The 22,603-nt window shown below is 42.1% G+C and overlaps 1 protein-coding gene across 5 annotated transcripts in view; it reads left to right on the top strand.

Moving 5' to 3' along the window:
* AXIN2 (axin 2) overlaps positions 1-20,596 on the top strand; it is an 84,846-nt gene extending 64,250 nt beyond the window's left edge. For 4 of the 5 annotated variants that reach the window (XM_027873046.1, XM_027873045.1, XM_027873044.1 and 1 more), the window contains exons 4-11: positions 1,129-1,231; positions 3,776-3,916; positions 4,369-4,859; positions 5,143-5,331; positions 5,616-5,849; positions 7,703-7,798; positions 9,725-9,892; positions 19,839-20,596. In XM_027873046.1, coding sequence (XP_027728847.1) covers positions 1,129-1,231; positions 3,776-3,916; positions 4,369-4,859; positions 5,143-5,331; positions 5,616-5,849; positions 7,703-7,798; positions 9,725-9,892; positions 19,839-19,965 — 1,549 coding nt within the window. In that variant the 3' untranslated portion in view covers positions 19,966-20,596. The remainder of the gene's footprint in view (positions 1-1,128; positions 1,232-3,775; positions 3,917-4,368; positions 4,860-5,142; positions 5,332-5,615; positions 5,850-7,702; positions 7,799-9,724; positions 9,893-19,838) is intronic. The other variant, XM_027873047.1, reaches the window with a different exon arrangement.
* Positions 20,597-22,603: the final 2,007 nt, after the last annotated feature.

Genomic DNA, 22,603 nt, shown 5'->3' with positions numbered 1-22,603 from the left:
GACTTGCAGGAAGTCACAGAAGTAGTAAATAGCAGCGTCAGAATTTGAACCCAAGTTCTTTGACTTTAAATTTCATATTCTTTCTACTATACTACAGTACTTGTGCAGGTCTCCTGATTCTGCGTTGTATTCAGTGCTGCATTGGGTAGAGTATTAGGAAGACATGAGTTTGAATTCTGTTTCAGACACTAACTGTGAGACCCTGGGCTCTACCATAACTCTCAGTTTTCTAATTTATGAAATGGAAATAATAGCCGCTACCTCACAGGGTTGTTGTGAGGATCAAATGATGTAAAACACTTAAAAACCTTATTGTGCTATGAGTGCTGACTATTATTTTTTTTTTAAGGCAGCTAGGTGGCACAGTAGATAGGGTACAGGTCCTGGAGTCAGGAAAACTCCTCCTCATGAGTTTAAATCCAGTTTTAGGCGCTAGCTGTGTGATCCTGGGCAAATCACAATCCTTTTTGCCTCAGTTTCCTCACCTGTAAAATGAGCTGAAGAAGGAAATGGCAAACCACTCCGGTATCTTTGTCAAGAAAACCCTAAATGGGGTCACAAAGAGACACAACTGACCAACAAATTTAATAAAACAAACAAAATGAAGGGAAATTATTCAAGTGATTTACAAGAGGGAGGAATTCAGAAGTGACAAGGAGTTTTGATGATTAAGTTCGTGATGTGTTCATTAAGTTCAAAATAAGTCTGCTAGTACCATGGTATCTCTTTTCAAATGTTCTTTAAGAGAATTTATCTCACAGTGCTACAGGAAAGAATTGGTGGTGATTGTTCACTATGGAATCATGGAATCAATCCTAGGGACTTTTTTAAATGTTAGGAAAAATTAATCATCTGTCTGGGACAGTTGAATGTAATCTGGACCTAAAGCAATGAGGCAGATGAATGAGTAGACCTCAGGAAATCTCCCTGTTTTAGGATTTAGTATCTCTGGTGAATTCATTTTGGGGTTCTTCAAAGATGATTGCTCTTAATTTTATTGTGGACTATGGCTCCATCAATTAGAAGCATCTTGGTGTGGTGGAGACGAGTGATTTTGGCCTTTTGGATGCTGATTTGTTGAATTGCCCCAATCTAACTCTGAACATTTGTATTTGCCTGACTTTCCAGAGATGGAATCCCTCCTTACAGAATGGGAAGCAAGAAACAGCTACAGAGAGAAATGCATCGCAGTGTAAAGGCCAATGGCCAAGTTTCTCTACCTCATTTCCCGGTGAGTACTAGATTGGAGGAGAAAGAAACTGCCATATCAGCCATGTGTTGGCTGAGCATTGTGTGAAAGGAGTGGGAGGAAAGGCATTCTGCTCTGAGATCTACCCAGGCTGAGGATATGAGGAGGTAAATTGGTTACAGCCTAGGCCCCTTGTGTGTTTGGTTGGGGGGCAGGGGGGTGTGCATGTGGAAGGGTAGGTTTTTTTTAAGTGGTAGTAAATGATGACCAAAGCTGCAGGCCTGCGAAATGCTCAATCAACCAATGAAGAATTAAGTGTCTACAATGTGCCAGGCACTGTGCTAAGCTCTGGAGATTAAAAAGACAAAAATGAAACAGTTCCAAGAGTTTACAGTGGATGTTACCTAAGTACTATAGTCCTACCAGAACCTCAAGAATAACTTTTTACATGAAAGTGTCTCACTCTTTTATGCAAACCAGAAGCAGTTTGCCTTTCTGCAAACAGAAACATTGGAGAGGGGATTGGTTAAAGAGTGAGGCTGGATCAGTACTCTTTAGTGTAGAGGTTCCCAACCTTTCAGTCCCTGCACTCCACCCCCCACACACTTAGCTTTCAGTAAATTTTTTCTGTATCCTTTGTCCAGTATGAAAGGAAATAAATTCTGGACTTCTTCATGCATAAGCACATAAGGAATAAAACAGAGATTGATTTCAATAGGATAATAGAGTTATAAAATATTCTCCATATTCCCTTGATAAACTTCTCATCCCTTCTCCAGGGGGGCATGAGCTAGCCCATTTGTGGGATGAGGTTAGGGACCTTTTTGCTTCTTGCAGAGTAGATGTAGTGTTTGGGGAAACCTGACTTTGAATGTGCTTGGTGAGGTCCCCCTGGCATCCCCAGGTGCATGTCTTCCTCAAAGCTACTTGCTTTTTTGGAGAGGAGGGGAGAAGGTCATGGCTGGATGAAACTTGTGGATTGTCTTCATTTCCAAGGCTTATCTAGTCTTCCCTCTTACAATTTTGCATTTTGTTACCCTGAGACTTTAGGGTTGGCAAGGAAGGCATTTGATCAGAGAGGAAAGAAAGTTCTCAATTTATAGCGAATGTCTGTTTCCAGATTCTTCCTACTAGCTTCAGAGATTCCAGTTAGCTCCAGTTATGTTGCTTTTAGAAAATTAACCCAGTGAATTGCTAATTCCGCAGAGTCCTTATGTGAGGTTGGTGTACTGTGAAAGCTGTTTACAAAGTTGGGTACAAACTTATCTTGTCTTAAAATGAACATACCAAGACTTTTTTTTTTAGCCTAGCTGTCTACACCAGCATCTTCTCTTCATCTCCCCCTGCCAGAAAAACCCCCAAAAACTCCAACCCTGAAAACAAAACAAAAAAAAGCAAAAAATAAAAACAACTCCAGATGATATTCTAGCTTTGCTCTGTGTGTGTGTGTGTGTATGTGTGTGTGTTTATATAAAGAAAAGTTCTATAGCCCAAGCTTGTAAATTAGATTATTTTGTCCTGGGGTGTGCAAATCGACTTTCTCCATAAGGCAGTGCTTTGATCAGGAGCTGAATAGAGCCAGCTTGTGTAAGAATGACAATTTCCAACAGAGTGGCCTTTTTCTCCCCTCACATCATTTCTCCAGCTAAGTGGTTGCCGTAGCGAGGCCTGTCTCATCTGGTGGGGAGGACGCTGGCCTTGGCAGCTTGGCTTTCTGCTTCAAAAGAGAGAGGGAGAAATTAGGGGGAGAGGGTAAGGAGGGTGGGGGGCTAGGAGTGAGGGGGAGGAGAGATAATAGGAAGCGGCTAGAGAACGCGGTGGTAGTGGGTGTTCTCCATGCTTGCTTCTTTTGGCAGGCATCCTTGCTGCCTTTTTATATTCTGTACTTGATTTGGAGATGTTCCCTTTTCCCTTGACAGATCAGCTTCAGGCAGCCAGACTCAGCAGTGTTCTGCTACCAGCCTGCAGCAGCTTTCTTCATTTTCTGTACAAAGAGATGGTAGGGGGGGTGGGGGGGTGGAAAAAAGAGAGAGATCTAGGACACTGTTGAGACAACACTACCTCAACACTACCGCCCAGTGTGCGGTCAGGAAATAAATTACCACTTCTTCTCTGATCTGGAGCAGTTTGACTCCTTTTTCCCCCCTTCCCAATCTTATTTTTTTAAATTTCCAACTCCTTCTGTTTAGACTCTACTTTTTATTCTTTGAGTTGGTTTCTCCCCTCCCCACCTCAGTGGGCTTTTTTTTTTTTTTTGATGTTTGACAACAGTCTTTGAAGATTTTCTACTTCAGAGTGGCTACTGATGGGCTGGTTGTACTACAGAGAGAACAAGCAGGGCTTCTCAGAGTGCGACCAACTGCTCCTGCCGAAGGCAAACGCTGGTGGGGACGATGGCTCTCCATGAGGCCACAGCACTGGCTCATAAAAATCCCAAGCAGCCTGCGCCTCGTTGTGATCGTCTTTTCATCCAAACATGGAGATGCAACGAGCGTAGTGGGGCCAGGGTAGCTCTGGCGAAGCCGCTGCCACCGTTTGCCCTGCCTGATAAACATGGCTTGTCCCTTCCTTCTTGGTATTTTGTAGAGAACCCACCGCCTGCCTAAGGAGATGACACCCATAGAACCGGCCATTTTTGCAGCTGAGTTGATCTCCCGGCTGGAGAAGCTAAAGAAAGAACAAGAAAGTTTGGACAGTCTGGAGGAGAGACTACAGCAAATCAAGGAGGTATGAGGCTTAGTTAGCTTCTCCCATGCTAGTTCTGCACTCACGAATTTTGTGTGTATGTATGTGTGTGTGTGTGTGTGTGTGTGTGTGTGTGTGCGCGCGCGCGCGCATGTGCATGCAGGTGCTACCCACCTCCTTTCTTCTTTTCTCATTCCTCCTACTCCTCGTCCCCACCCCGCTGACTTCCACGGGGCAGGAGGGATGATGGGAAATTGGGGTGGGAGGTGGGTGTAGCCAAATCAGATTTTCATTGGGAATGAGTTTTCTTTTCTAAGTTTGGAAGATCCTCGAGGGTTCATTCTCCCTGAGTTATATTAACTGCCCCAAGACTGAATGTATTATAAAGGGTATTTAAATGGGTTTCTTTAATCTCTAACCTCCCTCCCTGCCACTCACCTATACACATTACCTGGCTAACTGGATTCCTTTTCACTTCTTATTGTAACTTTCAGGATGAAGAGAAGGAAGGGTCAGAGTTGCCAGTCAGCACTCGGGAGGTAGCTGCACAGCACCCACTTTCCCTGTTACCATCTGGCAGCTATGAAGAAGACCCCCAAGCTATCTTAGATGACCACCTGTCAAGGGTGCTGAAGACTCCTGGCTGCCAGTCCCCAGGCGTGGGGCGGCACAGTCCCCGTTCCCATTCCCCTGACCACCATCACCACTATCATCCTCTACTCCAACCCGGTGGACGACTGCCGCCTCCAGCCATCTCCTCAGCTCTCTGCCCGCTTGGCAAAGGCTTTGTTACAAAGCAGATGACTAAACATGTATACCACCACTACATCCACCACCACACCATCCCTAAAACCAAGGAGCAGATTGAAGTGGAGGCAGCTCAGAAGGTGCAATGCTTCTGCCTTGGGGGCACGGATTATTATTTGTGCTCAAAATGCAAGAGTCACTCCAAGGGACCAGAGCTGGCACCAGTGGAGCAGTTCAGGTAAGTGCCGGGCACGCCATGGATTCTCCTTTTGGGACTGTCCTCCTGGCCAAAGCCCTGGTGAGATTCTGCAAAACTATTCCAAATTTTAGCCTCCCTTCTGTTACCTGACCTGGAGAGACATCAGGGTGGGCCCAGATGCATGAGTATCATCTGATTGACAATCTCCCCCACCCCCTACCTGCCTAGGTGTGCTAGTTCCCAGTTGACAAACTCCAAGAATCCTGGAAATTAACTGGATCTCTCTGGGTGGGGGGGTTGCTTCTCCTTGGTTCTTTTCCAGCAGCCGAGGTAATACCCTATCAAAGCGGAATGGGAAGGTGACAGAGCCTTGTTTGGCCTTGTCAGCCAAGGAAGGAGTCCCCGTCGGAACAGGGCTTCTTCAGCTACCTGGGAATGAGGGGGACCGGTCACAGAATGTCTGGCAGTGGGTGTTAGACAGTGAGAGACAGAACAAGCCCAAACCTCACAGGTAAGCCCCCAGCCCGGCACCATCCGGGTAGCCATTACAGGACTGGCTAATTTATGCAGTAAGCTGAAAACGCAGGATTGTTTCCTCCTGCCACCCTAATGTTATAAGTTGAACTAGACTATGGCAGGTTTCCTCCCCTCCAGTTCCCCTTTTCCTTTCTCTCTTCCTCTTCTCCTTCTATCCTTCCTTTCCCTCTCCCACCAGAATAGGAATTTCTCTTGAAGTAATATTGTGCTGTGTTTTAAAACTAATTCCTTTTTGCTTTTTCTCTGTTTTCCTCTCAGTGCCCAGAACACAAAAAAACCCTATCCTTTGGAGTCAGCCCGAGGAGCCGTTAGTGATCGAGCCACCCGCCCCCATCTGTGGGGGGGTAGCATCGGGCATTCCCGCACCATGCCACATACCCATCCCTTCACACAAGATTCTGGCATAGCCCCCCTAGGTCCCCCTAACACCCTCGCTCAGCTGGAGGAAGCTTGTCGTAGGTTGGCTGAAGTGTCCAAGCCCCAAAAGCAACGGTAAGTGGGAAAAGACAGTTGATTTGATAGGTTGGCTTTGCTGCCAGATGGGACCCTTTGCCCAGTCAAAAATTGTAATCACACTTTTATGACACTCTTAAAATTTGCAAAACACTTCACACACATGATCTTATTTGGTCTTCCCAACAAGCCTGTCAGATAGTCTCTGTTATTCCCATTTTACAGGTGAGGAAACTGAGGATGATAAGAGGTGAAGTGATTTGCCAGGCACACAGCTATTAAGTGCACAAGGTAGAATTCAAACCCAGGACTTCCAGACCCCAATCCAGGCCAAACTCCACTTCTTCATCCTTCCAGTCAAGTGGCGTCCCATGATAATCTAGCATTTATAGAGTACTTTAAGGTTTTCAGAGTGCTTTTCCTATATTTTATATTTCCTATATTAGCTCACAGCCCTGTGAGGTGAGGAGATACTATCATCATCCCTATTTTACAGATGGGGAAACTAGGGCTAAGAAAAGTTAGGTGACTTGCCCAAGGTCACTTGGCTAATAAATGTCTGAGGCAGGAGTTGAACTCAGATCTTCCTGACTCCAGGTCCCATCCTCACTTTCTTCTCCACCACTCTGAGCCAGGATTGAATTTAGTTTCTGACTGTCAGGAATCTTTGTGGGCTTCTAGCCTTTTCCCAACCTCCAGGGAAAGCATTGGCTAATTGTCAACTCCAGTGCTAACCAGGGTTTAATCTAATTCTTACAAGCACTCAGTAAACAACAGTTTAGTTGAAACTTTCCCAAAGATGGGGGATAGGGCTTAGATGATTCCTAGGAATCTTCCCTACCCTAACATTCCAAGAACAGCTTAAGTGAGATTGAGCCAATGAACACTGACCTGGCCAATAAGAGCATTCTGTTCCTTGATTAAAAAAAAAGCTAGTATTTATATGGCACTTTAAGGTTTGGAAGCAATTTTACATGCATTTGATCTTCACAATAACCTTAGGAGATAGGTACTATTGTTTTCATCATCTCCATTTTGTAGTTGCAGAAACTAAGGCTGAGAAAAGTTAAATAACTTGCTATAGCTATCAAGAGTCTGAGACAGGATTTGAACTTGGGACTTTGTTGACTCTCAATCTAGCATTCACTCATTCCACTACAACATCAGCCTATCACGTACTAACTGGCTAGGAGGTCCATTCTTATTCCTCTTAGTGCAAGTGTATGGGTAGGTTTTTTTCCTCCCAAAATCTCTAACACTAGGTAACACCAAGGCCTTAGGGTGGTTCCCAAAAGAATTTTAGCTTCATATCTTGGTATTTATGATCTGTGTGACCTTGAGTAAGTTTTTTAATTTCTCCAGGCTCGGTTTCCTCACCTGCAAAAAAACAAAATAAAAACAAAAAACCTCAGGGGTTGGGTTAGATGACCTTGAAAAAAATCCCTTTAGAGCTATGATCCTATAGGATCAAAGTAAGTTGGTTCCAACAAAAGTACATCTATAAATTCTTGTGTTATTTCTAATTTGGAGTCTGTTTAGAGTAAGAAGGAAAGGGAAGGGGAACAAACATTTATTAAGCACCTACTGTATTCCAGGGCTTGTGCTGAGCATTTTATAAATATTATCTTCTTTGATGCCTTACAACACCCCTAGGAGGTAGGTGCTATTATCTCCATTTAATAGTTGGGGAAACTGAGGCAAAGACTAAATGACTTGCTCAGGTAGTAAGCTAGTGTAAGTAAGTGTTTGAAGCTGAATTTGAACTCAGGTCTTCCTGACTCTAGATGTAGGACTCTAGCCACTGTGCCACCTAACTGCCCTACTACACTTTTATGATTCTAAAATGTGGCAAAAATGGTGATGAATTGTGCATCTGTGGGTGTGTCTCCTAGGTGCTGTACATCAAATCAGCAAAAGGATAAAAACCACTCTGCTGTTGGCCACATGGGGGGTGCCTCCTTCTGTAACCCCAGCCTAGTCCTAGAAGAGTAAGTGCACATAGCTAACAATGTTCTTCTAAATCTCTCTCTGTCTCTATTTTTTGTGTCATTGATTTCTTGAGAAGTTTGTTCACAGCTGAAGTTTAGTTTTTCACATGCTTTTTTTTTTTTTTTTTTGCCTATACTGTACATTCATGGGAGGAGTTGGGAAATGGAGGGAGGCATAGGTAATCAATCCCCAAACTGAGCCAGAAATTATTTCTGTCAGGCTTTATCTTTTCTGATTGTTTGGCTTATATTTCCAAGATACAAACCAATGGGGGTGGGAAGCATATGGGTTTGGATTGGAGCTAAGAGGTACTTGAGAAGCAGAAGAAAATCACACTTCTCTGGAAAATTGCCAAAAATGTAAATGTATAAGGTAGCTCCTCAAGAGAGCTGTAAGAGTGCGTATATTGCCTCTTCTAGCACAAAAGGGTTAGCTGGTTAAGAGGGATTGTACAGCCACCATACCTGGAAAAGGCAAGCTTTTTAAGCTTTTGCTCAGAGAACACAACCTTTTCCCAAGTCTTCCCTGTTTTTTTAAGTTTACTTTCTTGCAAAGTGGACAAAGAATATTGGATTAGTTTAATTACAGGATGGTTCTTTTAACAAGAACACTGATCTAAAGTCATCAAAGTAATTAACGTTTTCTTCCTTAGCCTTTTCAGCAATGAGTAATATTTAAAGTCCTGACTAGGCCCCCTGACTAGATGCTTTCATTTTTAATTGATTGACCTTAAGAAGAGTAGTTTTCTTAGCTTTTTTTTTTCCTGAGGCCACTCAACAAAACTTAATCCACAGTAATATAGTCTTCCAAATTTGCTCTCCCACTCTGACCTCCTAACACTATGAGCATATATATCTCTTCAGAAGTATCATTGGGCATGGCAGCATGGCATTCATTGTACTCACTGTGGTTTCTCCATTCTGTGGCCATATCTGGTCATCCTTGGAGAGAACTTTTCTGGCCATCCAGTTTATTTTAACTTGCTCTCTCTCTCTCATCAGAAGAGATTAGAGGAGGAGTCATAATGCAATTTAAGGATAAAAAAAAAATAGAAACATTTTCCTGTGTATCCCAACCTTACTTCCAAAAAGTGATCCAGTAGAAAACATGGGCCGTGTGCTATTGACTAAACAGATACAAAATGGCAGAAATTTTAAACACACCCTGTAGTGACTGCAATGGAAGAAGAATAATCAATAAGCAGCATTTGAAGATAATATTAAAACTTAGATGGTGACTGAATAACCCTAAAGCAGGGGTTCTTAACTTGGGGTCTTGTTTTTTATTTTTAGGCAGTTGGGGTTAAGTGACTTGCCCAGGGTCACACAGCTAGTAAGTGTCAAGTGTTTGGTCTGAGGCCGGATTTGAACTCAGGTCCTCCTGACTTCAAGTCCAGTGCTCTATCCACTTCCCCTCCTACCTGCCCGGGGTCTTATTTTTTTAAAAAAATATTTTTTAATTGTATTATAATATAATTGATTTACTTCTAAATTTATTTTATACATTTAAAAACATCCACCAGCCTGCTAGAGAAGGGTCCACAACAAAAAAAGGTCAAGAACCCCTGTCCTAAATAAGATTTTGACCAAAGAATGAATCACAGAAACAATAGCAATCATCTCTTTGGAAGCAACCTCTTCCCCAGAGAGACATATGGGTTCAGTCCTGACTTTGACCTTTGATACATTATGCTTCCAAGAGTCCCCTTAGACTCAAAGCTCTAGCCTGTCTCTGTCTCTGTCTGTCTCTCTCTGTCTCTGTCTGTCTCTGTCTCTGTCTCTCTCTCTCTCTGTCTCTGTCTCTGTCTCTCTCTCTCTCTCTCTCTCTCTCTCTCTCTCTCTGCCAAGGGTGCTTTCCCACCCTTCCCCTTTTCTCTTCTGCATTTGTTTATTTGCCCCAACCTGTTGCATTTCATTTTATTTCAGTCACAGAGAGCCAAAGAAACTGGCAAGTGTCCACTCCCTTCAGGCCAGTGAGCTGGTCGTCACTTACTTTTTCTGTGGAGAAGAAATTCCGTACAGGAGGATGTTGAAGGCGCAGAGTCTGACACTTGGCCACTTTAAAGAGCAGCTCAGCAAAAAGGGAAATTATAGGTAAGAATCTTGTGGCTTCTTTCTTCTTCAGGGTTTGTTTGCTTAGAACTAAGAGCCAGAGTCATGAGGAATCTTCCTCAGCCTGACTCTACCCACGAGGGGTAGGGGGAGGAGGGTGAAAGAGCGAGGAGATAAACTTAAAAATATTTTCTGAGGATACTGGGTTGCAAAATTTTGTGGAGGTGTTTAGGTTTCCCTCCTTTCTTCCTCTCCCTCTTTTCTCCTTGCCTCTGGGAGAAATGGCCTACTAGAAACAGGGAAGGGTATTGATAAATTTTCGTGGTTAATTGGGTTGCTTGAGCCTCATTTACCCTTTCTCCTAAGTGGGTAGGGTTCCTAGGAGCATAGATTTAAGGCTGAAAAGGGTCTTAAGGATTATCTTGTCCAGTCTCCTCATTTTGTAGATGAGGAAACTGAGGCCTAGAAAAGTTAATCGACTTACTCACATTCAAATAGGAAGAAGTTGCAGTCATAATTCAAACCCAGGACTTTCGATTCCAAATCTGGGGCTCTTTTTATTTTGCCGTTTCCTTTTCTTCTCAGGAAACTATAATATTCAGTCCTACTGTAAGGCCATTTGGAGCCTGTGATGGGTCATTTCTAAGGAACTTGTATTCTTTGATAGAAGGGAAAGTGTGTAGTAGGTTTGGGGGAGGGGAAGAGGATGGGTTACCCTTTCCACTCCAAAGGAAAAATGGACTGAGGCCATTACTCAGGAAATTGATGGAATTACCATGCCTGTAGACCAACCTTTTTGCCGTATGCACCTATAGAACTATTTCAACACTTTTCCTTTACTCGGAAGGCCAGAGTCACTTCAAGAATGTCTTCTTGTGTACTTATAGGCAGGTGTGGGTTTTGGGTAAGTCCACCTTTCCTATTCCTGTAAGTCCAAGCCCATGATCGTTTTGACTTCCATGTAGTAGGCTTTGGTTGCCTTCTCTTAATGTTATGGAGGTGCTCACAGACCCCCACAAATGTGAATGAAAATTTTCCCCACGACTTCCAAAATAACACAAAACTCATATAGGAATTCTGACTTCTCCTTCCCCCTTGTTTGTTTACATTCTAAGGCTTTTAGTCTCAGTGTTAGCTTTTTCTTGACTAACTGGACAATTAGCAGGATAACAATTCGTGCCTTGAAGAAGTCATCCTATTTTGGCAAAGTGCTGGTTCTTTTCCAGCTTCTAGCTTCATCAAGCATCTTGGCAGTAGGGTTTTAGCCATGCCTGCCCTGTGGTGAAAATAAGACCCCCTGATCCTCTGGGTGCAGGCTGGCTTTGGGGATAGGTCCCTTCTGGCTGAAGATGGACAGAGGCACTGAAATCATGGGAGGCGTCCAGACCAGGGCTTCATTTTGATTAGCCGCCATATGCCAGGCTTTCAGAGAAGCTATAGCAGTTTATTCTTTATAGTATTCCATAGGATAATTCCCAAGAGATTCCAGAGAATTTTTAAAAATTTGTTTATTTTTGGAGGTAGGAGAAACATGTAAATTATTGTTAAGCAAGATGTTTCTAGACTTAGACGTCTCCCCTTTTACACGTAGGTGGAGACAACACCAAATAGTTATAAAAGGAATTTTCGAATGTGTTGTGGTCCCCCCCTACTTTTTTTTTTTTATCTTGAACAGACATGAGGTGAAACTAATTACACAAATGTGTGCACCTCCAGGGATTCATTTTGATCTTAAGCTTTGACTTTTGGCTGGACTTTGAGTGAAACTGCAGGTGAACTTCAGGGGGAAAGGGGCCATTGAGTTCCGAGGAGCAAGCAGGGACTGGAGGAAAGACTAGCCCAGCAGCTTTGGTCACATCTGGCATTGATTTCTTTTTAAGGCACACTTAATAAGCATGTCTTTGAAGCCTTTGCCTTTCATTTAATGCACAAAGACTTGCACAAACGGTTGACTCTCAAATTCTTTATTGATTGGATCAGGCTGTAACCCAGGCCCTTCGAATCTGTCTTATCTCTGCTTTCCAGTTCCAAAGTCATTTATCCAGTTCCTTCTTTGGGTTGGGTTGTGGGGGGGTTAGGGAATTGTAGACATCCCCCCCCAACACCTCACGCCAACCCTTTGAAAACACTATATTAAGTACTGGAAACCAGAAAACAACAAAATACCACAAACTTACAAGGAGTAGGACTGGGGGGTGGGGGAAGTGTGGAGTGAGGGGGAACCTGGGCCCTGTTGAGTAATCTCAACATGGCAGGAGTTCAAAAACGGAACAGTAACTCCAGACTTGCCAGATGATATTGGTGCCAGATGTCAGAAAAAAACAAAGTTTGCCACATAAAACATGTTTCGGTGGAAAAAGCCCGTTTCTGCAAGAAAATGAGGGCAGGCAACATGTTTGAAGTTGTTGGAGGGGGAGGATGTTGCTGCCTTTCTCTCCTCTCTAAGATGAGGTGGCAATTATGTAAAAGAAGATGCAGAGCTTCAGACCAGATTTGTAAACATCAATGAGATTTGGAGATGGGTGGAGGGCCACTGGTGAGAGAGGACTTACCCTTCTGTTTAAAAGGGAGAAAGAGTGACTTTATCACCCCTATTTGTATTATAATTTTTTTTAAAAAGAGCTTTTTTTTTTGTTGTTCTGTACTTGAGAAACATCAGACTTAAGCAGTTCCACATACACAGAAATACAGAGGGGATTGTACACGAAACCACAAATCCCTATTACATACAGCTAGCCTTTTTAAAAAAGAATAAAATAAATACAGCACATTAGTTTCAAAGCAATCCGGCTTACATTTTAAAAGAATATAATAAACTCGACACATTAATTTCAAAGCTGTTCTGTTTGGCACTGTTGTCTTCTGAACCTCTCTCTGTTCTCCTTTATACAATTTTTTTTTAATGGTACAGTGACCCTCTTCATTTTTTTTTTTTTGCATCCATATTGTTAGCCCCTCCCTTGGTCCCAAATCCAGTTCCCCAAATTAGAAGAAAAAAAAAACCAACCCTCTCTTGTAACAAATAAGCATATTCAAGCAAAACAAATCCACACATTGGCTACCTCTGAAACTGTATGTCTTAATCCACCCTTTGATGTCCTCACCTCTCTGTCAGGCACACTACCCCCATTTGTTCACTGTCTTCTCTCTTGGGTTACCCCAAGGACTTGAGTTGTCCTATGTGAAATGTTTTTATAGGGTAGTGCTGTGCTGATGCTCTAATTCAGCTGGAAATGCTAAAAACAAGTACCTTGACTAAATGCAGCTGTTTCTCTTTACTCAGCCTTATCTCCCTTGAAAGCATTTGGCTTGCTTTTATGGGGGGGGGGGCAGAATCTTAACTGTAACTTGGGGAAAATTCATTCTTAAAAAAAAAAAAAACAACAAACCACAAACCCCAAGACAATAGATTATGTGGAGAAGGGAGGAGGGAAACTGCTCTTTTCTCCCTCCCTCCCCTAGAATACAGTGACCTTTAACCTGTCAGTGGTCTTTGTTGGTTGAAAATTACAGAGCACAAAGGGCAGCTTTTAATCTATTTGAGGGTCTCCTTTGCCAGTGATCAGATGGCAAAGTGCACTCACTTTTTGGTTTCTTTGGGAGAGTGGGGAGTGGGCAGCTGGAAGAAGAGTTGTTGCTGTAAATGTTAGCCCTTGGACCAGAGGCTAGTCATTTGCTCATATGCAATTAAACAGCCTTAGAAGGAAGAATGGTAGAATGGGATAAAAGGAACCTTTAATCAAGGAGCTGAACAGCCTAATTCAGCATAATAGAAGGGTCCTTTAGAGTTTGATACTTGGGGAAGAGTGGCACAGCTAGGGGAAAAGGAAGGTGGCTATATACGTAATGGCTTCATTGTCTGAGCAACCCTAAGTAAAGGGGGTATGTTACTGCCTAACACGTACTGTTTATCTGTGATTAGAGTACTTAGCAGATACCTTCATATGGCCATTGGAGATGGCATTCAGGGAGAGTAAATAAGATTTCTATACATGCCAACAGGCTAATAATAGGAATCTTCGTATAATGTCCCTTTCAGGAACCTTAGAGATGATTCGGTCTAACCTCCTCATTTTATAGATGAGAGAACTGAAGTGGCCGTAGAGGAAGGACATGACAATGCAAGTTAGTGCCAGAACTACTAGTATTAGATCTGGAGAGGCAATATGGTGTATTGAGAAGAGTGCTGTATTTGAAGTTAGAGGATCAAGGTTCAAATCCCAGCTGCGGCACTGTGCTACATGTGACATTGGACGAGTCACACATTGGGCCGTTGAACTAGATGACCTCTAAGGTCCCTTACAGTATAAAAGCAATAATCCTGTCATCCTGACTCAGACTTTTTATAGAACAGCTAAAGATGCTTCTGATTATAGTCCCTTTTGGACATCCTCCTAGCTGGGAGGAGGGGGTGGTATTGATCTTATCCTTTATGAAAATCTTTAAATTCTATTTTAAAAATCTGTGTCAAGTGACTGTTAATTTTAGGAATTGTTTTCCTCTTTACAAACAAACAATGTTTTAGGCAGATAGTGCTGGTAACTATGAGTTTGCATACACAGTTCCCAAGATGGACTTTGTAAATGATGGAATTTCATTTTTTCTCTTGCTGTTGTTCATGTTCTGCTTCTTAGTACTGTTGCTCCGTCTGTGGTCACCATCATAAATTGGCTGTTGGCAAAAGTTTATACTTTTGGTTTTTTTAAGGCAATTGGGGTTAAGTCACTTGCCTGGGGTCACACAGCTACTGAATGTCAAGTGTCTGGTTTGAGGCTGAATTTGAACTCAGGTCCTCCTGACTCCAGGGCCGGTGCTCTATCCACTATGCCACCTAGCTGCCCCTGCTGGTGTATTCTTTTAAGACATCTTGTCTCAATGAGACAAAATCTCATTCCTTCCCACCCCCCATCTGCTGTTAGCTGGATGGCTCATTCATCAAGCACCAAGTGCCTTCTGTGTGTGCCAGGCTCTCTGCCAGGTGCTAGAAATAAAAAGTGAAAGTTGTCCCTGATCTCAAAGTGCTTGTAGTTTAGCTAGGAAAAAATGTGTGTGTGTGTGTGTGTGTATGTGTGCATATGTGTATACATACATCCAGGATTATTATCAGAATCCACTCTGTGACTTGTTGGTTACCTCTCATTTTGTTCCTTACCTGGTTATCTTGTTTGTTCCTGTCATTCTTAGTTCTAGGATAATTCTAGGACCATGTTTGGATATTTTCTGATTAATCAGCTCAGGGCTCCCATCCCAGTTTATTAGATATTATTTAATAAACCAAAGAATTTGCTTATATCTCTCTTTATGCGGACACCCCTAATCTCCCAGGATTAGATTATTATTGACATTTCCAGCTATATAATTTATTAACAGTATAATCAACAATAACATGAAACCATAAATAACTATTTGCCATATTTTAGCTTTGAGAAAGGTCACAGCCAGAGTCACCCCTAACTATTACTGCAGTTGCAACTGCCAGTGATTTTTTACTTGTAGAAACATAATTCTACTTTTCAGTTCATCCATAGGTTAAGATAGTTCCATCAAGAGAGATCTTTTCATGTTCTTTCCCTCTATCTTCTCTCCAGCTGTGAAAGGAAAATTCCCTTTTTTTTTCCTCCCAAGCAGTGATTTCCACAATATTCTTTTAACCCTTAAAGCTACAGTAACTAGATCCTCTGTAGGAAAGGGTTTTGAAATGGATGTGACATATATACATATATACATCCACACATACATGCACACACAAAATATATTAAAAGTGATTGTAAATAGAAAGTAATAGCAGTTTATGGTGTCTGGAAAGGACTTGTGGAAAGTGGAACAGGAGCTGACCCTTGAAGGAAAGTAAGGTTTCCAAGTGATAGTGGAGGACAGCCAATAGAAAAGGATGGAGGTGAGAGCGGTGCTGCAGATGGAGCCATTTTTTGATTCATACTTTAAGAAAATCAGTTTGACAGATGTGGAAAGGCTAGATTGGAGAGGTGAGAGACCTTGGCAGTTAGAAGGCTATTGTAATAGTCCAGCTGAGAGGAGATGAGGGCTTGGTCTCAGTGGCGGCTATGTAGGTGGAGAAAACAGGTTGTATACTACCTACAGTGTGGGAAAAAAGATGGTAAGATTTGACAGATTGTGGGGTCAGTAGAGTGAGGAGTTGTGTATAACACAAAGATTTCAAAACTGATTAAAAGGATGGTGGTACCCGAGGGCAGCTATAAGGTGCAGTGGATGGAGTACCAGGCCTGGAGTCAGGAATACTCATCTTCCTGAGTTCAGATCTGAACCCAAATGCTTATTAGCTGTGTGACTCTGGGCAAGCCACTTAACCCTGTTTACCTCAATTTCCTTATCTGTAAAATGAGCTAGAGAAGGCAGTGGCAAACCACTCCAGTATTTTTGCCAGGAAAACCCCAAATGGGTTCACGAAGAGTTGACACAACTGAAAAGTGACTGAACAACAATAACACACTAGAAAAAATAGGAAGGTATAGAAAAAGGGTGGGTTTGGGAGAAAAGATAGTTATATTTTACATATGCTAAGTTTGAGATGTCTATGGGCCATGTAATTCAAAGTGTCCAGTAGGCAGTTGATGATATGAGACTGGAGCTTGTTCTCAGAAGGGAATCTAGGATTAGAAATATAGATCTGGGAGTCATCAGCATAGAAATGATAATTAAACCCATGTGAAATGTTGAAGTCATTGAGAGAGCTCTTTCATACCCATCCCCACCCACTTCAAACCTACTCCTCCATTGGGACACCCATTCTTGATCTTCCAGAGTGCCTTCTGGAATTTCCACCCTGCCCTGTGTACAACCCCCTCCCCCATAATAAATTTCCTTTCATTTTAAAACTTTTTGTCTCGTATTTCTTCCATTTTCTAGTACTTACTGAGACCAGGCTTCTGATTGCCACTGTACCCTTGACCATCCTTACCCGGTACTAGTTTGTCATTTCTCTCATATCCTCCTGTACCACCACCTTGTTTTCTCATCAACTCCCCCTAGAATGGGAGTCAGAATACTCCATTATCCCCGTTGTCACTTCCTTATTCTTCTGCTACTGCTGCCACCACTCAGCATTGTCTCCTACGTTCATTCTATCCAGATCTATCGTTCAGTTTTCTCATCACTTAACTCAGTCTCCCTCTCCACCTCAGTACTTGTCTTCAGCATGCATATTGATCTTCCTCATACTGAAATCTCGCATTTTATGAATCTACTAAATGCCTACAACCTGTTCCGTCACTCCACCTCACACAGCAATGGTTGTAAGCTAGATCTTGCCTTTGCATATGGGATCCTATTTCCATGATTAAGAACTCTTGAATTCCTTCACCTGGTCATAATATCCTATCACTCTTTCCTTATGCCTTACTATTCCTGAAACCTATTCTTTGCCTTCACTGTGATCTCCATTTCCTCCAACTGTCAGCACTTTTCCACACTGTCACCCTTATTTTGGCAATATTTTCTTCCCTTCCCAGTCTCCCTTTGGTGCAGCAATTCAACTCTGCACTGCTCTCAGTTCTCTTCCATTGTTCTTTTGTCCTGTCACCACTAACAACCTGCCAGATGGGAACCCTGAATTACTCCTGTAATTTGCTTCTTCCACTGCTATTGCTGAATGGCAATGGTGGAAGTCATGTGAGTGGACTGGATTCACTACAGATGTCTTATCTGATCTGTACTGGACCTTCAGTGAAGCAAGGCGGATCTTTTGCTCCTTCCTAAGTGAGTCTCACTACCCCCATTGTCTATTACGTATTGTCTCTGACCTCTCCACTAAGGATCTCATCTCGTACTTTATGGAGAAAGTACAGACCATTTTCTGTGAGCCTCCATCTTTTCCCCTTCTCATTTCACAACCTTTTGATATACCATCTTTCCTTTACTCCGGTCTGGTAAAGAAGTGACTATTCTCACCAAGCTCAGACACTGGAATCTGTGTGGGCACAGGGAACAGTCAAGGATGACACTGAGATTATATGAGAATGATGGTGGTACCCTCAACAGTAATAGAGGAAGTCTGGACATACTACATGTATACCAGGACCTATCGCCTCCCATCTTACGCTACTCATAGCCCTTGTAAATCTCCCCTCTATCTATTCATTTTTTACCTTTCTAAGGTTTCCAATCCTGCTACCTACAAATATGTCCAAATATTTCCCATCCTTAAAAAGCCCTTACCAGATCCTACTATCTCCACTAGCTATTGTCCTCTCTCTTCCCTTTCTCAGCCAACCTGCTAGAAAAAGTCATCAGGACATGGTACCACTAACTTCTTTCTTTTCACTCTTTTCTGTACCCTCACCAGTGGCTTCCATCCTCATCACCCTACTGAAATTGCTTCTCTTGAAAGCTACCAGTGATCTCTTAATGGAAAATCTAAGGGCATTTTTTAATCCTAACCCTTCATGATCCCTCAGCAGCATTTGGCACTGTTGATCACTCTCTCCTCCTACATACTTTTTCCTCTGGGTTTTTGTGACACCACTCTCTTCCTATTCTCCTGGGTATTTGACTGATCCTTCTCAATTTCCTTTGCTGAAGTCCCTTAACTATAAATATTCCCCAAGCCTCTATCCTGGGTCTTCTCTATGTTTTCTTGGTGACTTCATTAGTTCCCATGGATTTAATAGTCTATGCAAATAACTCCCAGATCTATAACATATATTCTTATTGTCTCATTTGAACTCAAATCCTGCCTATTGGAGATTTCATCCTGGATATCCTGAAGGCATCTCAAACTCATCATGTCCAAAAGAGAATACATTATCTTTCCCTTCAAACTGCCCCTTCTTCCAGATTTCTCTATCACTGTTGAGGGTACCACCATCCTTGCAGTATAACCTTGGAGTCATCCTTGACTCTTCCTTTTCCCTATGCCAGCATATCCAATGAGTTACCAAATCTTGTCATTTTATCTCCACAATGTAGCTAGTCTATGGCCCGATCTTTATATTTACACAGACCATCATGTTTCAGCCTCTCACTTCTAGCCTAGACTGTTTCGATAGCCTGCTAATTGATCTACTTAATTCTCTAGTTTCTCCCCATTCTATTCCATCCTCTACCCCAGCTACCAAAATGATTTTCCTAAAAAGCAGATCTGGCATGTTGTAAGCTACTCAGTACTAACTCAATAAATTCTAGTGGCTCCCTCTTACCTTTAGAATAAACGATAAACCCTCATTCAGTTAAAGTTCTTCACAAGCTGTTCCCATTCTGCTTTTCCAGATTTATACATTACTACTCTCTTATACCCTGTGGTCCATCTATATCAGACTATTTATCACAGATGGCCCTCCACCTGTCTCTCTGCCTTTGTGCTGATTGTCCACTATGCCTGAAATGTATTCTATTTCTTAGAATCTTAGATTTCATTCAAGATATATGTCTTCATGTAATTTCTTCTATTAGAAGGTAAACTCCTTGAGGGATTGTGACTTTTTTTTGTCTATAATCTCCAGTACTTAGCATAGTTCCTGTCACGTAGTAGGAACTCAATAAGTGCTGCTTGATTAAGGGTTATTGTAGAAAGGGTAGTAGATTTGGAACTGGAAGACCTGGGCTCAAATCCTGAGTCTGCCACTTTACTACCTCTATAACCTTTGGTAAGTCACTTAAATCAGGGATTCTTAGCCTGGCGTTAAGATTTCAAGGTGTCTGTGAATTTGGATGGGGGAAAATGACATCTTTATTTTCACTAACCTCTAACTGAAATTTAGCATTTCCTTCAATTATGAATTTAAGTGAAATTATTTTGAGAAGTAATCCATAAGGTTCACTATCACTCCCAAAGAGGTCCATAAAGGGGAGAATCCCAGAAAAGTCTCTAGGGCTTTACTGTCCTCATGTTTGAAGTGAGGAAGTTGGATTAGACATTCTCCAAAGGCCTGTCCTGCTCTAAAATCTATAATGCTGTGAATCCCCAAAATGCCATTTCATTGAATGCTTTTGTGTTTTTTTTTTTTCTTTTCAGGTATTATTTCAAAAAAGCAAGTGACGAATTTGACTGTGGGGCTGTTTTTGAAGAGATTTGGGAAGATGATACCATACTCCCAATGTATGAAGGAAGGATTCTGGGGAAAGTAGAAAGAATTGATTAATTTTTATTTTGGTGGTGGCGGGTAGTAATGGAAACAACTTTTTGCATCTGTTTCTTAAGCTAAAAATATCTGTCTTGGAAATGACAAAAAAAAGGATATTTTGAAGGAAAATTGAATCAATGAAGAAGAAAGAAATCTAGGAAGACTTGGAAAGTCAGCCTTCGTTATTCACTGGGTACGGAAATAAGAAAAAGCCCTGAACTATTTATTAAAAAGATGACCACTCTTGGCTATTGAAGATGCAAACCATTTTTGAGAGACTTCCTTACATATCACTTCCTAGAGATCTGAAATCCATAAACTAAGAAAAACTGTATAGCTTCCCTGAACAGGAATCCTTACTGATATTTATTGATCCTGGTATTTCCTTTTACATCCAGTTAATGGATATGCTGCTTTAACAGTGGAGAGGGGAAAGAGGAACTTTGTTCTTTAGTTGTCCTATTCAAATGTAGGAGTTTAGCTCGGAGTGAATTAATGATTTCTGTCATTTAAAAGGAATTATGCTTTGCCCAGTATTTCTCTAAGTGAAGTTAGACTGTTTTAATGGTGCCCTACTATGAGAGGCAGCATGGTAGAGTGGAAAGAGAGCTGGCCTCAGAGCCAGGTGGACCTGGGTTTAAGTCCTGACTCTGACACATCCTGGCTGTGTGACCTCAAGCAAGTCACTTAACCTCTCAGTGCCCCAGGCAGCCCTCTAAGACTTTAAGCTGCAGAGAAGGTGTCAGCCTGCTTTGGTAGAGGAAGTTCCTCATTTGGGAGTTCTCTATACCAATGAAATCACAGGTTTAGCCCCTATTCCTTTCCCTGTACTATTAATACACATAAAAATTGGTGAACTAAAAAAATCTATGCTGCTCTAACTTGTGATAAAGATCTTAATGTTTAAATATGATGCATTATCACTATAACACAAGAACAGTATTTGACTGGAGAATTTGTGTAGCACGGGTGCTGTGAGGATCTTATAGCCGAGATCCCTGGTATGGTCAGTGCCCGACTCCCTAGTTGGATGGTCTGAGTGATTTTCTCCATGAGATTCTGTGTACTTCCTGCCCCGCCCCACCATCCAGAGGACCCAGTCATATATAAGAGAAAATAAGCGCATGCCACGTAGCTAGCTTATGTAGGAGGTGATTTTAGCATGCCCTCTATTAGAAGTGCAGCGTCTTCAAGACCTTCACGTCCAGGGGAAGATTCAGACTTTCTATTGAAGTCTTCACTCCTTCCCTTTCTGTCCCAGGCCTGAGCCTCACTCCTTCCCGGTGCTCCCCTGCCTCCACCCTGCAGCCCCACCCCCACTACAGACCTCAGAGGAAACTGCACCAAAATTCAGAAACAGTTCTTTCACACATCGCACCCCTGCAGCCCCCAAATAAAAAGGGTGGATGCAAACCCAGAAGCAGCACCTCCTTCCCCAAGAGTCCTTCATTTTGATGTTTGGGTTTTTCGTGTTAAGTTAATGTGTGCATTCTGTTTGTCATTACTACCTTGTACTGTAAGTCTGTATATATTGTATGGTGAAAGATTATTAATACACTATCTCTAGTGTTTGAAATGGAATCAGTACAGTACCTGTGCCTGCATGGTGGGTTATACCGTGTATCGCCCTATATTGAGGGCTCATCTTTCCCTTGTTTTTTGAAAGGGGTTTATGTATAAATATATTTTATGCCTTTTTATTACAAGTCTTATACTCATGACTTTTGCCATGGCGTTTTGTTCTACTTACACTGTAAATTATGCATTATAAAGAGTTTCATTTAAGGAAAATTACTTGGTACGATAATTATTGTAATTAAGAGATGTAGCCTTTATTAAAGTTTTATATTTTTCAAATTAGCATTGTGTCTAAATTCTTGGTGGGAGGGAAGGAACATCATAATTTTCAAAACGTTATTCTCCATATCATGCTGTTTGGCTATTATTATCCTGTGGTCTTATCAGGTTGAGTTTATCTTGAAATTATATTAGATCTGTGACCAGCTTTACTCTGATGGGTCTGTGTTCTCATCAGTGTGATATGAACTCCCTCCAGCAATTCAGATTGAGCTTTTAAAATTGTGACTCTTGTCCATTTCTTAGAAGCCCTCCATGGTGAGGAGGTTGGGGTGCAACATTCTGAACTTGTCCATGGCAGAAATGGTGGGGTGCAACATTCTACAGGCCTTCCCTCTAGATGTTAATAATAACTAATGTGGCACTATGTGCTAGGCATTGTGCTAAGCACTTCACTACCTCCTGGTGGAGGTAGGTGCTATTATTTTCCCCATATTACAGATGAAGAAACTGAGGCAAACAGGTTAAGTGACTTGGCCAAGATCACACAGCTAGTAAGTGTCAGAGGCTGGATTTGAACCTGGGTCTACCTGACTCCGGACTCAACGTTTTATCCATTGCACCACCTAGCTGCCTCATCTCTAGCATTGCATAGACAGCAGGAGAACACACAGGTTGACCCATTAGTTAACCCTCATCCTCAGTAATATGACTGGCCCCTTTTCTTTTCAAGTCATATGTCTTTCTGAAGGTATCTTTTACCAGCTTTGTAGGTAACGTGTTACAGGAATCCCTGGTTTCCTTTAAGATAACTCAAGTGCCTCCTTGAGCCTTTCCATTGACATTTTGGTGACACCTA

This window comes from Vombatus ursinus, unplaced genomic scaffold (assembly GCF_900497805.2).
Source record: "Vombatus ursinus unplaced genomic scaffold, bare-nosed wombat genome assembly UNPS02014801.1, whole genome shotgun sequence".
NCBI classification, from domain to species: domain Eukaryota; kingdom Metazoa; phylum Chordata; class Mammalia; order Diprotodontia; family Vombatidae; genus Vombatus; species Vombatus ursinus.
Note: the sequence above shows the minus strand (reverse complement) of the source record. Positions and strands in the feature narration are given on the sequence as shown.